The 13,402-nt window shown below is 47.7% G+C and overlaps 2 protein-coding genes and 1 pseudogene across 2 annotated transcripts; all 3 read left to right on the top strand.

The window, feature by feature from the left end:
- Nucleotides 1–985: 985 nt before the first annotated feature.
- Nucleotides 986–1,960, top strand: LOC138940835 (uncharacterized). Its single transcript, XM_070310054.1, has one exon. It carries the CDS (start codon nt 986–988, stop codon nt 1,958–1,960), a length of 975 nt encoding a protein of 324 aa, XP_070166155.1.
- A 12-nt stretch (nt 1,961–1,972) lies between these two features.
- On the top strand, nt 1,973–3,600 carry LOC138940834 (uncharacterized). Its single transcript, XM_070310053.1, has 3 exons — nt 1,973–2,711; nt 2,867–3,360; nt 3,448–3,600. Exons 1-3 carry the CDS (start codon nt 1,973–1,975, stop codon nt 3,598–3,600), a joined length of 1,386 nt encoding a protein of 461 aa, XP_070166154.1.
- A 2,933-nt stretch (nt 3,601–6,533) lies between these two features.
- Nucleotides 6,534–7,651, top strand: LOC138940832 (uncharacterized; annotated as a pseudogene).
- The last annotated feature ends 5,751 nt before the right edge of the window (nt 7,652–13,402 follow it).

Below are 13,402 nucleotides of genomic sequence, written 5' to 3'. Positions count from 1 at the left end.
ACGCTCTCGGCGGCCATCTTGTGAGCCTTGTGCGCGGGATACGGCCGGCTCATCGCACACTCTCTCCTCAGTGAATCGGATCGAACATCTCTGTGTGCGGACTAAGAGAACCAAATGTGTGCTTTCCAAGTGCTACCGGCGAAAGCTCGAGAACGATCCTCGGCGCGTTCTCTCTCGCTCTCAGACTTCCGGCGCGCCCGCCAGTTCGTGCGTGTTCGGCGACGCTCGGACGGATTCGGGCGCTCGGCAACGGATCTCTACGACGCGACTAGGCTCTCTCTCTCGCTCCTGTAGCCACGCGGTGCTTTTGACCACATTCCCCGGCTGGAACGCTCTCTCCCCGGCCATCTTGTGAGTCTCGTACGCGGTATATGGACCTCTCCTTCTCATCCTCGGAGACGCACTGCTCATCGGACACTCTCTCTTCAGTGAAGTTAATCAATTAGACATCACCTGACAAAACAAGGCATTACGACACAGCAGCAAACCATCTACGGCCACCGCTCATGTGGCCATCTCACCCCCCTCTGGGAATTCGGAGACCTCTGGATGTGCACTGTGCTCTGGCCCTCATTACATTGTCTCTTGTCCTCGTTTCAGAGATATGTCTCCTCATCTGCGGCGCAACATAATAATCGACCTTCGACTCTGCTTCAATTGTTTGGGCAGGCATAACGCACTCGCCTGTCAAAACTCCAAGAGGTGCAGAGACTGCGGCAACAAGCATCATACCATGATACACATGGATGGTCAACCGCCCCCACGTCCGTCAGCTACACAAGGCAGAGTAATCTCCTCAACCGCAGCCCCACAAACGCCGGCGCTAGCCTCACCAAATGAGAGCACCACATCAGCGGCTTCGGAATGACTCACGCACGCAGTCCTCGCTCCATCTCACTCGGCAGCTCTCACTCGTCCGGCAGTCTTACTCGCTACTTGTTGCGCCATCATCCGATCACCTGGCGGCTCGCCTCACTCGGTCAGGATGCTCATCGATCTCGGATCGGAACTCACCTTTGCTTCTGGACAACTTATCAAAACCCTTCAGTTTACCCCCGGGCACAAGGCGGGCGGCTTTCCTCTGGCGAAGTGGCAAAGTAATCATCCGGAGCTATTTCGGGCTTTCCCTAGGGACGGCGCAGCAGTAGAGCCTCACTCGTTCGCTAACACGCAGGGTAAGATTATGGGACTCACGTGGCAGCCTCACTCAGATCCGTTCGTCTTCCAGAGCAAGGCCTCCAACCGGCCCGTCATCACCAAACGGACCATACTGTCGGAAGTAGCACAACTGTTTGACCCTTTGGGATTCTTATCTCCGGTAATCATCAGGGCGAAGACTCTCCTCCAGGAACTGTGGCTGGAAAAGGTCGGCTGGGATGACTATCTCTCGCCGCAACTTCGAGATCGGTGGACGCACTTCCGTTCAGAGCTGTCGGCCCTGACTTCCATCACGATTCCTCGGTGGATGTCTCTCACGCCGTCAGCCACGGTCGAACTTCATGGATTTTCAGATGCTTCGCAACTTGCCATGGCGGCTGCAGTTTACATCAAGGTCACCCATCACATAACAGAGCCAATCATCACACTGGTCTGCGCCAAAACTAAGGTCGCACCTCTCAAACGGCTCACCATTCCCCGGCTGGAACTCACGGCGGCGGTTCTACACTCTCGTCTCATCAGTTATGTTCAACGAACACTAGAACTCGCGGAGGTACCAATCTACCTGTGGACGGACTCATCAGTATCGCTCACCTGGATCAACAGTCATCCTTCTCGCTGGAAGGACTTCGTTCGGAATCGAGTGGCGGCAATTCAAGAACGCGTACCTCAGGGCCATTGGCGGTTTATTCCCGGCAAGGAGAATCCAGCAGACTGTGCTTCTCGCGGTCTCTCTTCCACGCAACTCTCTCGGCATCATCTTTGGTGGAACGGTCCCTCATGGCTAGCACAGCCTCCTTAACATTGGCCAAGCATGGTATCACAGCTAGATTCGGCGGCAACTCTTGAGGAGCGGCCCGGGCTTCTTCTCACTTCCTCAACAATAAGGCAACACCACCTCTGGGAGCTTCTTTATCGTTACTCATCGCTCACACGGCTTCTTCGGATTACGGCTCACTGTCAACGGTGTTGCGCGATCCTCAAAGGTATACCACAGTCTTCTCTGGCCACACCTCTCACACCTGCAGATCTGGAAGTTTCACGATTATATTGGATTCGGTCAGTCCAATCGGCGTACTTCTCATCGGAACTGACACTCATCTCAAGCGGAGCACATTTGTCAAGATCTCATCCTCTCGCCAAGTTTACGGCCTTTATCGATCATTCGGGCATCCTCAGAGTCGGAGGCCGACTCAAGCATTCTCAATTGGACTCTGAATGCAAGCACCCAGCCATCTTGCCACGGGATTCTTATCTGTCCAGACTCATTATATCGGACGCCCATCTACGGACTCTTCACGGCGGAACTCAGGTAACCTTGACTTATCTTTGCCAGGCTTACTGGATCGTTGGTGGCCGAGCTCCAGTAAGATCTCACATTCTCCGCTGCGTTCGGTGTGCTCGACAACGAGGCGTAAGGGCACAGCAACTCATGGGTCAACTACCATCATCTCGCATTACGCCATCTCGTCCCTTCCTCAACACAGGGGTTGATTACGCCCTCTCACTCTTAAAACTTGGCGAGGACGAGGGGCTAAGTGTCACAAGGGATGGTTAGCCATCTTTGTTTGCTTCTCAACTTCGGCGGTTCATCTGGAGGCAGTGACGGACTACTCGACAGACGGATTCATCGCAGCGTATCGGCGGTTAACGGGACGGCGAGGTATCTGCCAAACTCTTTTTAGCGACTGTGGAACCAATTTTCAAGGGGCAGATACATCTCTTAAGCGGCTATTCAATGCGGGATCAAAGAAATTCTCGGAACTCGCTCAGCTACTGACCCATGACGGCACCACTTGGGTCTTCAATCCTCCAGCAGCCCCTCACTTCGGCGGTAAATGGGAGGCCGCTGTCAAATCGGTCAAGCATCATCTGCGAAGAACTATAGGCGAGACTGCCCTAACCTATGAAGAACTTACGACTCTTCTAGTTCAAATCGAGACAGTCCTCAACTCCAGGCCATTGTGTCCACTTTCTGACGACCCAGAAGACCTGGCAGCCCTCACCCCCGGGCACTTCATCATCGGGGCAGCGCCAACTACAATTCCGGAACCATCTCTCTCCGCAGTGCCCCTTCCAAGTTTATCACGGTGGCAGCTCATTCAGCAGCAATTCCAGCATTTCTGGTCACGTTGGCCAGCTGAATGTCTTCAACGTCAGCTAGCGATATCGAAATGGCATCATTCCACCACACAAATCAAGGTCGGCTCTCTTGTACTTCTCACGGATGAGAGATTCCCCCCATCAAAATGGCCTCTTGCTCGGGTCACACAGCTTCATCTTGGCTAGGACGGTCTCTGCAGAGTGGTCACCCTCAAGACGGCCACAACAGAACTCAAGCGGCCTATCACCAAGTTGGCAGTGCTTCCGACGACACCAGATCAACCCTCACCCACGGAGCAACCAGCAACGTATTCGGCCTCACCATCACCAATAGCATAATTCTTCAACGCTGTTGTAGAAGGCGGGCGGAATGTTCAGAAAATATCGCGACATTTGCACAATCTCACCACCATCATCTTACTCACTCTAGTCCTTCTCTTTAGTGCTCTTTCTCTCTTCCTTTTCTCTCATACGCGACCTCAACCCAATCCCTATGCCGGTCTTATCAATCCAATCAGCATCGCACGACGCTATCAGCCAATCATAATCAAGCTCTCAGGAGATTTTCCGCGCTCCTGCGTCGATATCGACCCTTCCGGTGATCCTCGATCATTCCTCGAGTAACGGTTTTTTATAGCGCACGCTTTCTTTGGAAAAATCGACAACGCTCTCGGAATTTGGTTTGCTGTTCGGATCGGATCTAGAAATCAATCTCACGGTGTTCTCAAGAATCTCAGTGAAAGTAAGGACATTATCAACCGGCAGTCAATCATCGAATTGAGTGTAAGTGCGAATATTCGCGAAGTGCGGCTCGGACCAACGTACGTGTGCGTGGACTCTAAGCGTTCTTCCCGATATCCCCCGAAACCAGAGACTCCTCTGGTACTTTATCAAACAACGTTCGATATCGATATATGATAAGTCTCAAAATTTGTTAGACCGAGCTCGTAATCACCGTCGCTCAAATCTATGGCTGGATGGTAGTGTGCCGCGAGGACGCTACTCTTCCCGGTCAGCGTGAATGTCATAGACATGTGGGCAAAACTGTTTAACGAATACTGAGTCTTAACGACGCATTGTCAGGCTTTAAGTTCACACCGATTGTCATCGACCGTTCGGAGAAACCCCAGACATAATTATCCGCAGATGCTTTGATCGTAAGTTGAAAGGACGTGCGATTGTACTCGATCTTCGTCACATTCCATCCGAAATATCGCACCAATTCATTCGGCGGTCGAAGATTACCAAAACCGTCGAAATATATAGCGCGATTTCCCTTCTTTGCGTACGCTACCCAATGAGTACCCGGTTCTTCGGTGTTATCCAAATTCACAATGCCGCTCTCGTTTCGATATATACCACCGATCGGTAACGAATCACGCATGAAAACCCCTCTAAAGTACGGTATACGCATACGTTCCGCCAATTGTTCTAATTGTATGTTCGTTGTCACACCCGTGGACATTTTTAGCGTCTTTTCGACGTTTTTTTTTCTTCGTTGCCACTCCTTGTCTACGTCTGTACGGGCTGAGATACAGTCCCTATCCGTATTTATACGGAGCGAGATAAGGTCCGCGACCTTCCATCGCGCGATCGTGACGTTGCAGCTCCTCCAGCTGACGGCGCGCGGCTTTGCTGTCGTTCACCGCCTTGGCCACGCCAGCCGCTCCACCGATCAAGGATCCGAGCGCGCCCAACATCGGTAGAATCGGCAATACACCGCCTCGTTTCGCTGACGGAAGTATCCGCTTTTTCATCGACCTTGTCCGCATAGTCCTCATCTTCGTCTTCGTCTTCGTCTTCGTTTTCATACCCATGCCGATTTTTGTCTTGGCTTTCATCGCTGCCCAAACAGCTGTAGCTGCGGCTTTCTCATCGAGAGTCGAATCTTTCGCGACGATGCGAGTTCGCGCTTTCTCAGCGAGTATCCTGTCAGCCGCGTGTCTCTCGGTGAGATCGGTGTTCCGGGAATACGCTGTATCGTGCTCGCGACAGGCCGTGTCCAATGGATTTATACCCCGAACACCTCTCGCCAATCGTTTTTCCAAATGAGTACCCGGACCGTAAAACTGATAACCGGGGATATGTAATTCGAAAGGAAGAGCGTTTATCGCACGATTTAATCGGCCTCTACTTATTTTCGTTGACATTCACCGCAATCTTTTATCAACGGTGCTGGACCGTCGATGTGCGTTCGCTGCCACGGTTGATTGTAATGTTCGCAACAGCGCTGAACTTGTTGAACCTCTAAATCCGCTTTTATATGTTCCGGAAGCTTGTCCCACAGGTAGTGGACGTGATCGCCGCACATTCACAGCAGAACAACTTTCGGCACAAATTGTCACTGTTCGGCGCTCAAATCGCAAATATCGGAAGGTCTCGACAGTAGGACGAACATTTTCGTTACTAAGCGATTCGCTGTTCCGCGCACCTATAAATAGGCGTTCGATAAAGCGTTCCTCAGTTGATAGTGTGAACATGAGATTCGTGCGACAACCTTTGGCGATACGCGTGACGAATTGCGACGACAGATTACGATCGATGGGGGACAACGCGGAGATGCGCAAGCATGGTACGATGCTACCGACTACTATACGCGCAATCGTTTGCGGCCCCTCGAATTGTGGTAAAACTAACGTTCTGATAAGCCTGCTGGAAAATCCGCACGGTGTACGTTTCGAAAACGTGTACGTGTACTCAAAGTCGTTGCAACAACCAAAATATCGATATCTGGAAAATTTGCTGACATCGATCGACGAAATCGGCTACTTCACGTTCTCCAACAACAGTGACGTCATTCCGCCGAGCGAGGCGCGTCCATACTCAATTTTCGTGTTCGATGACGTGGCATGCGATAAGCAAGATGCTGTGAAAGAGTACTTTTCAATGGGCCGGCACTCGAGCGTCGACTGCTTTTATCTCTGTCAGACGTACGCGAGAATACCTAAACATCTGATACGCGACAACGCGAACCTGCTGATCCTGTTCAAACAGGATGGTACCAACCTGAAACACGTGTACAACGGTCACGTGAATACCGATATGCCGTACGATGAATTTTGCGCGTTGTGTCGCGATTGTTGGCAATGCAAGTACGGATTCGTAGTGATAGACAAGGACAGCTTGCTCAACGATGGTCGATACAGAAAACGATTTAACGTGTTCGCGATACCGCAAAACGATTAGTCGCTGCCGATACTTCGTCGGAGGTGAAATGTAAGAGAGAGAGAGAGAGAGAGAGAGAGAGATTGACATTTTTTTGCTTTTCCGCGATGGCTGCGATCGATAAGAGCGAGGATATTTGCGAGCGCGAGAAGATTGCGAGGGCAATTGTGAAAACGAGCGAATCGATTCGCAAGAAATATCGCGCTTTGAAGACCGGCAAGATCGATGAGGATATCGTGTTGGACAGGCGCTCTAGACCTCTCATTGAGCCGCTACGAAAGATCGTTGACAACTCTAGCTCGATCGCGGTGAAGAACGAGCCTGGGAGTAACACCGACGCGGGGATCGAAACGTTATCCATCCCGAAGCGCGAGAAAGATGATGCGACATCGCAAAAGAGAAAACGATCCAACGTCAGGTCGGATCGCTCACCAGCACCGCATAAATCGAAACGGTCGGACCCTCTACTGGATGTACCGCCGATAACTTCTACACCATCCGCGTCAATGAGAACCGTACAACCTACGATGTTCGAATTACTCGCGGACGAGGATGTTTTCGAAACCACGGACGACTCGCTCGTGCCATCCGTCCGAAATTAGTTGCAAACACTGGAAGGTCGAGAAACGTTGCGAGATCAGTTAGGTCGCTGGGTCGGAGGTACGTCTGGCCTGTCCTGAGCGGCGATCGAGAGAGCGGTATTGACACCGTGTACGGTGTTTATTTCGACAACGATGGAATGATGTTCGGTAATAAACGTTTTGACGTGGACAACGCGGATAACATAATTATCGACGGCGTACGATACGTCGGCACACCTGGTCTTTACGAGTTGATCTTCAAAAAAGTCCCCGATGACGTCATCTATACGGAGGATGACAAGCAAACGTACAAGAGTATGCTGTTGACGACGAACGCGCATAAACGCAATCACGATGCGCAGGGTCGATTACTGAGTAACAGGGGATACAAGTACAAAGAAATAATCGCAAAGCTGATACCGATCGAACCCAAAAAAACAAAATCTGGAAAGGGATTATTCGCGCTTCGGGCGATGACGCTAACCGACAACAAGATCGATTACGTACACTGGGACGATCCCAACGAGCTGGTGGATCGTTTACGATTGCTCGACGCTTCGCACCAAGCGGGTCACAACGGCCACGACAACGAGATCCTATCGATCATCGAGGAACTTCGCGAAGCCGGTATTATTATAAATTAAGCGATATCTCGACAAAACTAATCAATCGATCGACCGACGTCTCTCGCATCGATGATGCGCATCAACAAATTTGGAATGTCCGAGCAGAGCAAAGACGCGACGAATGCCATTTCGTATCGTCGATGAAACGGATTAATGAGAAATTTCGTGCGCGATAACGCTCTGTGTCGCACTGTGTTACGAACTTTGACGCGAGGTCGCGCAAGATTCGTCGTGTGGCGCAACCTGTGGCTGATACCGACGCCATCAACAAACTATACCTGGATCAGTGCGTTAAAACGTTGAGAAATCAACTAAAAGAGTTAGACGAGAAGCTTGCAGCGTTAGAGAAAGACATGCGAGCGTTACAGATCGTGATAAACGAATATCGCTAGATTAGAAACGCCAACGAAACGTCAACGAACGACAACGAAACGACGACGAAACGTTAACGAAACGACGACAAAACGTCAACGAAACGTCAACGAACGACGACGAAACGTCAACGAAACGTCAATGAACGACAATGGACGACAAGAAACGGTTCACGGACAGCTACGGACGGTTCACGAACGGCTACGAACGGTTGAAGGACGGCCGAACGGTTCAGGAACGGTTGTCGGACGGTTATCTAAAGGCTCAGGAACGGCTCAGGAACAGCTGCGAACGAATTAGGAAAGACGATGAACGGGAATAAACGGTTATTGAGTGGTTAAAAGTTAGAAATATAAATTATAATGTAATTTCTTTACACGTATTATTACGCGCCAACTAGCCGCACCGCTAAAAACATGACATCGTTAAAATCCAACGGACGTAAAAATATCGAGAAGCTACGACTCGTCGAGGAACTGCATGCTTCGGCGAGAAGAAATTTTCCCCGAAGACGCGTCGTAGTGCGGGGTTACGATGACCTGTGGCAAGCTGACATCGTCGAGATGCGTCCGTACTCTCGTTTCAACAGAGGTTACCACTACATACTCACCGTCATCGATGTGTTGAGCAAGTACGCGTGGGCTGTACCGCTCAAGAATAAAGGCGGAAGCGAGACGGCTGACGCTATCGCAAAGATAATTCGAAATAGCGAGAGGCGCCCGAAAAATATGTAAACCGATATGGGGAAGGAATTTTACAACGCCAACGTGCAACGTCTTGTGAAGAAACACGGCATCAATCATTATTCCACGTATTCGGTGTTGAAGGCATCGGTCGTCGAACGATTCAATCGTACATTTAAGAACGATATGTGGAAGATGTTTACGCTCAACGGAACTTACAAGTGGGTCGATGCGTTGCTGCGACTCGTATCGGATTACAACGCGCGCAAGCATCGAACGATCGGCATGCGACCCGTCGACGTTACCCCTGCGATCGTCGAAAGACTCTTGGATACTGTGTACAGCGCGATAAAGATCGCGGGTCCGGCAAAGTTCAAAGTAGGTGACCCGGTACGCGTTAGCAAGTACAAGACGATCTTCGAGAAGGGTTACACGCCAAACTGGACCACCGAAGTGTTTAAGATCGTTAAAGTGCAACGTACTAATCCAGTAACCTATCTACTCGAGGACTATCGCAAAAAATCTGTCGCTGGAGCGTTCTACGAGTACGAGTTGCGTCGCGCGACTTATCCGGACGTGTATCTCGTGGAGAAAGTACTGCGCAGGAGAGGTGACGAGGTTTAAGTCAAATGGTTGGGATTCGATGGATCGCACAATTCTTGGATACACAAGAACAATGTGGTTTAATTCGTACAAACTGTATTTTATTTTTAACATATAAAGAATATGAAATACATATAAAGTATCTGAAATATAAAAATATATGTAAGATGTATACAGCATATAAAATATGAAATATAAAAAAGAAAAAAAGAAAGATAGAAATATATATTTCTTTTGTTTTCCTTATACATACATACATACATACACACATACATACATACATACATACATACATACATATATACATTACATTACATTACATTACATTACATTATATTACATTACATTATATTACATTATAAGGGTATCCGGTAATGTCCCCACGGCAGGATGTCGGTCGAATCAGGTACGATATATCGTTTGTCGTCGTACGGACTCAGGGCGATTTTTGTCTCGCTGATTGTGTACACCTCGTGCAATTTTGATCTTATGCAGGATTGTTGTCGAGTCATTTCAATTTCATCGCGCAGACACCGTGTGTAATCGTCAAATGTTATCGTTCTCGCTATGACGGTACGCTTGAAACCTTTAATCTTTTTTGTATCCTTTTTACTATTTATTCGCAACGCGTACATTTTTGCTCTAAGCCCGACAAATTCAGTCATGATCGCACCGTTATTCTCGTCCTTCATCAAACCCGGCACTTTCTTGTTCTCGAGCGGTATACCGTACGCGTTGTTAGCTGGATAATCGCTCGTGTCGAATCTAGCGATTCGCGTTTCATATTCTCGTACACATCCTCGCACTCGATGTGATAAATCAAACTGTCTGTATCGGTGTACATTATTTTACAATTTTTGCGATATAACGGTAACATGTATTCGTGGTGAAATTCGTATAAACACACTTTCGATATATCGAGTATACACATACTGACATAGATCAGTTTATTGAATTTCACCTCGAGGTTGCGCAGTTCAACGGCGACCAAATTTTCTGAAAAGACGCTCCTGCTATAAAAATTTGGTTTCGCGATCATTGCCTCCGCGCCGTATCGTCCGTCCCACTTTGTTAATAATTTTACATCGACGTGATTGCGCACGTTTTCCATAATTTAACCGAATACCGCGTTGTTCATTAACTTGTATAAATTTTTCTCGAAATCTTTTGTCGCGCGCGTTCTAAACCGGGTGTTGAGTTTGATGTAATCGCGGAGCCATGCGGATTGAGCGAATTGCAATACGCGATGTATCTTTGCGATGCGAAGGCCGTGACGCGTGCAATGCTGCAGGTTGCTATAGTGTATGACATAACGCTTCTTATCGTATAAAGTCGCGAGGAGCTTGTCCTGCCGCTTGCCGGGCAGCTTATCGCGCGTTGGACAGAACGGTAGATCAGTGTGCGCGTCGTGAAGATGTTGCGGATGGGAGTGGTGCACTTGGACACAGTACAATTGGACACGGTGCAAATGGACACGTTACAAATGGACACGAGATTTTGCACACGGTTCAATTGGACACAGTGCATTTGGACACAGTAATTTTGGATACAGTAGCTTTTGGACACATAAGAAAATACGCATCGTTTACTTGGACACCGCTCAATTGGACACTGTTCCTTTGGACACCGTTCGTTTCGACACAGAAAGATGCGCACCGTTCATTTGGACACCGTTCGTTTGGACACCGTTATTTGCCCACCGTTCGTTTGGACACCGTTCATTTGCCCACCGTTTTGTTTTAAATAAGAAATAGGTTTGGGTTAGGTTATATCTTCCGGAAGTGGAGCCCCCCCGCAGGGCGGGCGGAACCCACTGTATCCATGCATGACATCCAAATATGCGAAAGGCTAAACAAAGTGCTAAAAGCAATGTAAAATTAATGACATCAGTATCAGAGATATATAAGTATGAATATATTTTATTTTGATATTATAACCTTCAAATGTATCTCCTTTTCACGATTTCATATTTTACATAGATTTACCAGTATAAAGTGTTATAAGAATACTGATTATATTTTCCCGAAATGATTTTATTTTCTCCATCTCTTACATATTCAAACAAACAGTGCGCATGTTTCTGTGTACAAATGAACGGTGCGCATCTTTCTGTGTCCAAACGAACGGTGTCCAAATGAACAGTGTCCAATTGAGCGGTGTCCAAGTAAACGATGCGTATTTTCTTATGTGTCCAAAAGCTACTGTATCCAAAATTACTGTGTCCAAATGCACTGTGTCCAATTGAACCGTGTGCACAATCTCGTGTCCATTTGTAACGTGTCCATTTGCACCGTGTCCAATTGTACTGTGTCCAAGTGAAGGCCACTCGTTGCGGATACTCCAGATCGACCTCGAGAATATAACCTGTGGTTGAATCCGAAGCGATCGCGCTAACGTCAAAGTCAGAGATGTCGTCGACCCATCGAAAATCGGCATAGGGCAACGGTTGACACATCGCCCAACCGTACAAGTTGTTTACATCGAAATACATCATGTACGACAATGGTTTCGATGAGTCGTAAGACGGCATGTACTTGTTATTGGCTCACGCGTATCTGCCGGAACATTGGCTCAGGCCACCGCGTATTCCCCGTTCGATAAACATAACCATATCGATATCAGTAAATAATTCGAACGTAATATTCGTATGTTTTAGCATCGCGTCCCACGTGTATCTAGGAAGAGTATAATAATACGCGGGGTCGAGCCCGTAACTCTCGATACATTTGTTGCGAAAATTTCCAAAAACGTCGACCAATAACAAGACATCCGTTTTTAAATATAGATCGCTGTATTCGCCTAGCGTTCGAACGGAGAACCGCCTGCAAACGTTTTCGGCGTGCGCGTAGTCGATCTCGGATACGGTGTCACCGGTCAAGGAACTATAAAATGATTCGCGCGGTGGTAAACACGTATCGTGCAACCTATCGACACAGTCAATGTATTCGTATGGAAAGACACCTTTTCGCGTCAATAAATTGAACTCTTCGATCGATAACTTTTGAAATTTCGATTTTAAAATTTGAAGTTTATCATTATTTAGAAACGATGTCAATTTTTCGAGACTAGTACTGAGAAATTTGTAGGAATCGATGAACCGTAACTTTATATCGCTTCGCCAATCTGATTTTTCTGCGATATCTTTAACGTGTTTTGTGAATGAAATATACTTTTCTTTCGTTATCGGTAGTACGTTGATTGAGCCTTCGAATGCGGTAGCTATTTCCTCGATGATAAAATGTGAATCGTAACCGGATAAATAGTGAAAAACTATTGGAATACAAAAAGAGTCTTTATAATTTAAATTGCAGTTTAAATGCGCGGGACCTCGACACCTCCCGGTAAGATGTCAATGATCGCGTACGCGTGTATCGTCTTGCGCAAACGGTTTTTTGCAAATGTAACAGTGTGTCGCGCTGTGAAATTTTCCCGCTCATCTCGCGTTAAATTTACCATGGGGACATTCGTGGTTAAAATAATCTTTACGCGTTACGCTAAATTTTTTAATTTTTCCACGAACCACGAAACGCAATCGGTACTACGGCGAGAATGATACGCGGATAACGATTCGCCGTCGGTCTTCCTCAGCACGCACTCCAAGTCGGCGTATACGACGAAGGGAAGTCGCTCCTTTCTGTTGTAGTTGTTGAACGCGAGCCACTTGTCTTTATCGCTCGGTAACCGGATGGCGCACTCGTTCATTTCTCGGCAATCTATGCGGCAATGTGCGACTGCAACTTGTCCTCCGATCCAAAATAGTGTAAACATCTGTAAAAAAAGAAATAATTAATCTTTCTTTCGTATATTTTATATATTGCATTTTTATTAAATATACGTACCGATCGCAGATATATTGTCTTCGTTTGCCACAACTCAATTGTGAGCTCACAAGGCGGGATAAATTCTTGATCCACGCAAAATGTCCGACGTCTTGCGAATCTTGCATGTACAACAAGTTGACGTGTCTGTCCTTCTTTTGTTCGCTCAAACGTATCGGGACAATGTTGTTTTCTTTCTCGATGTTGTATACATTTATCGAAATGTTGTGAAGTTCAAATTTTTTAATTTGACTCAATGTCATCGGAAACTCAATGTCTTGGAGATTTAGCAC

This window comes from Polyergus mexicanus, unplaced genomic scaffold (assembly GCF_030449975.1).
Source record: "Polyergus mexicanus isolate NDT 795.1 unplaced genomic scaffold, iyPolMexi1.0 SCAF_17, whole genome shotgun sequence".
Taxonomy (NCBI): domain Eukaryota; kingdom Metazoa; phylum Arthropoda; class Insecta; order Hymenoptera; family Formicidae; genus Polyergus; species Polyergus mexicanus.
This window is presented reverse-complemented; position numbering and strand designations above follow the sequence as displayed.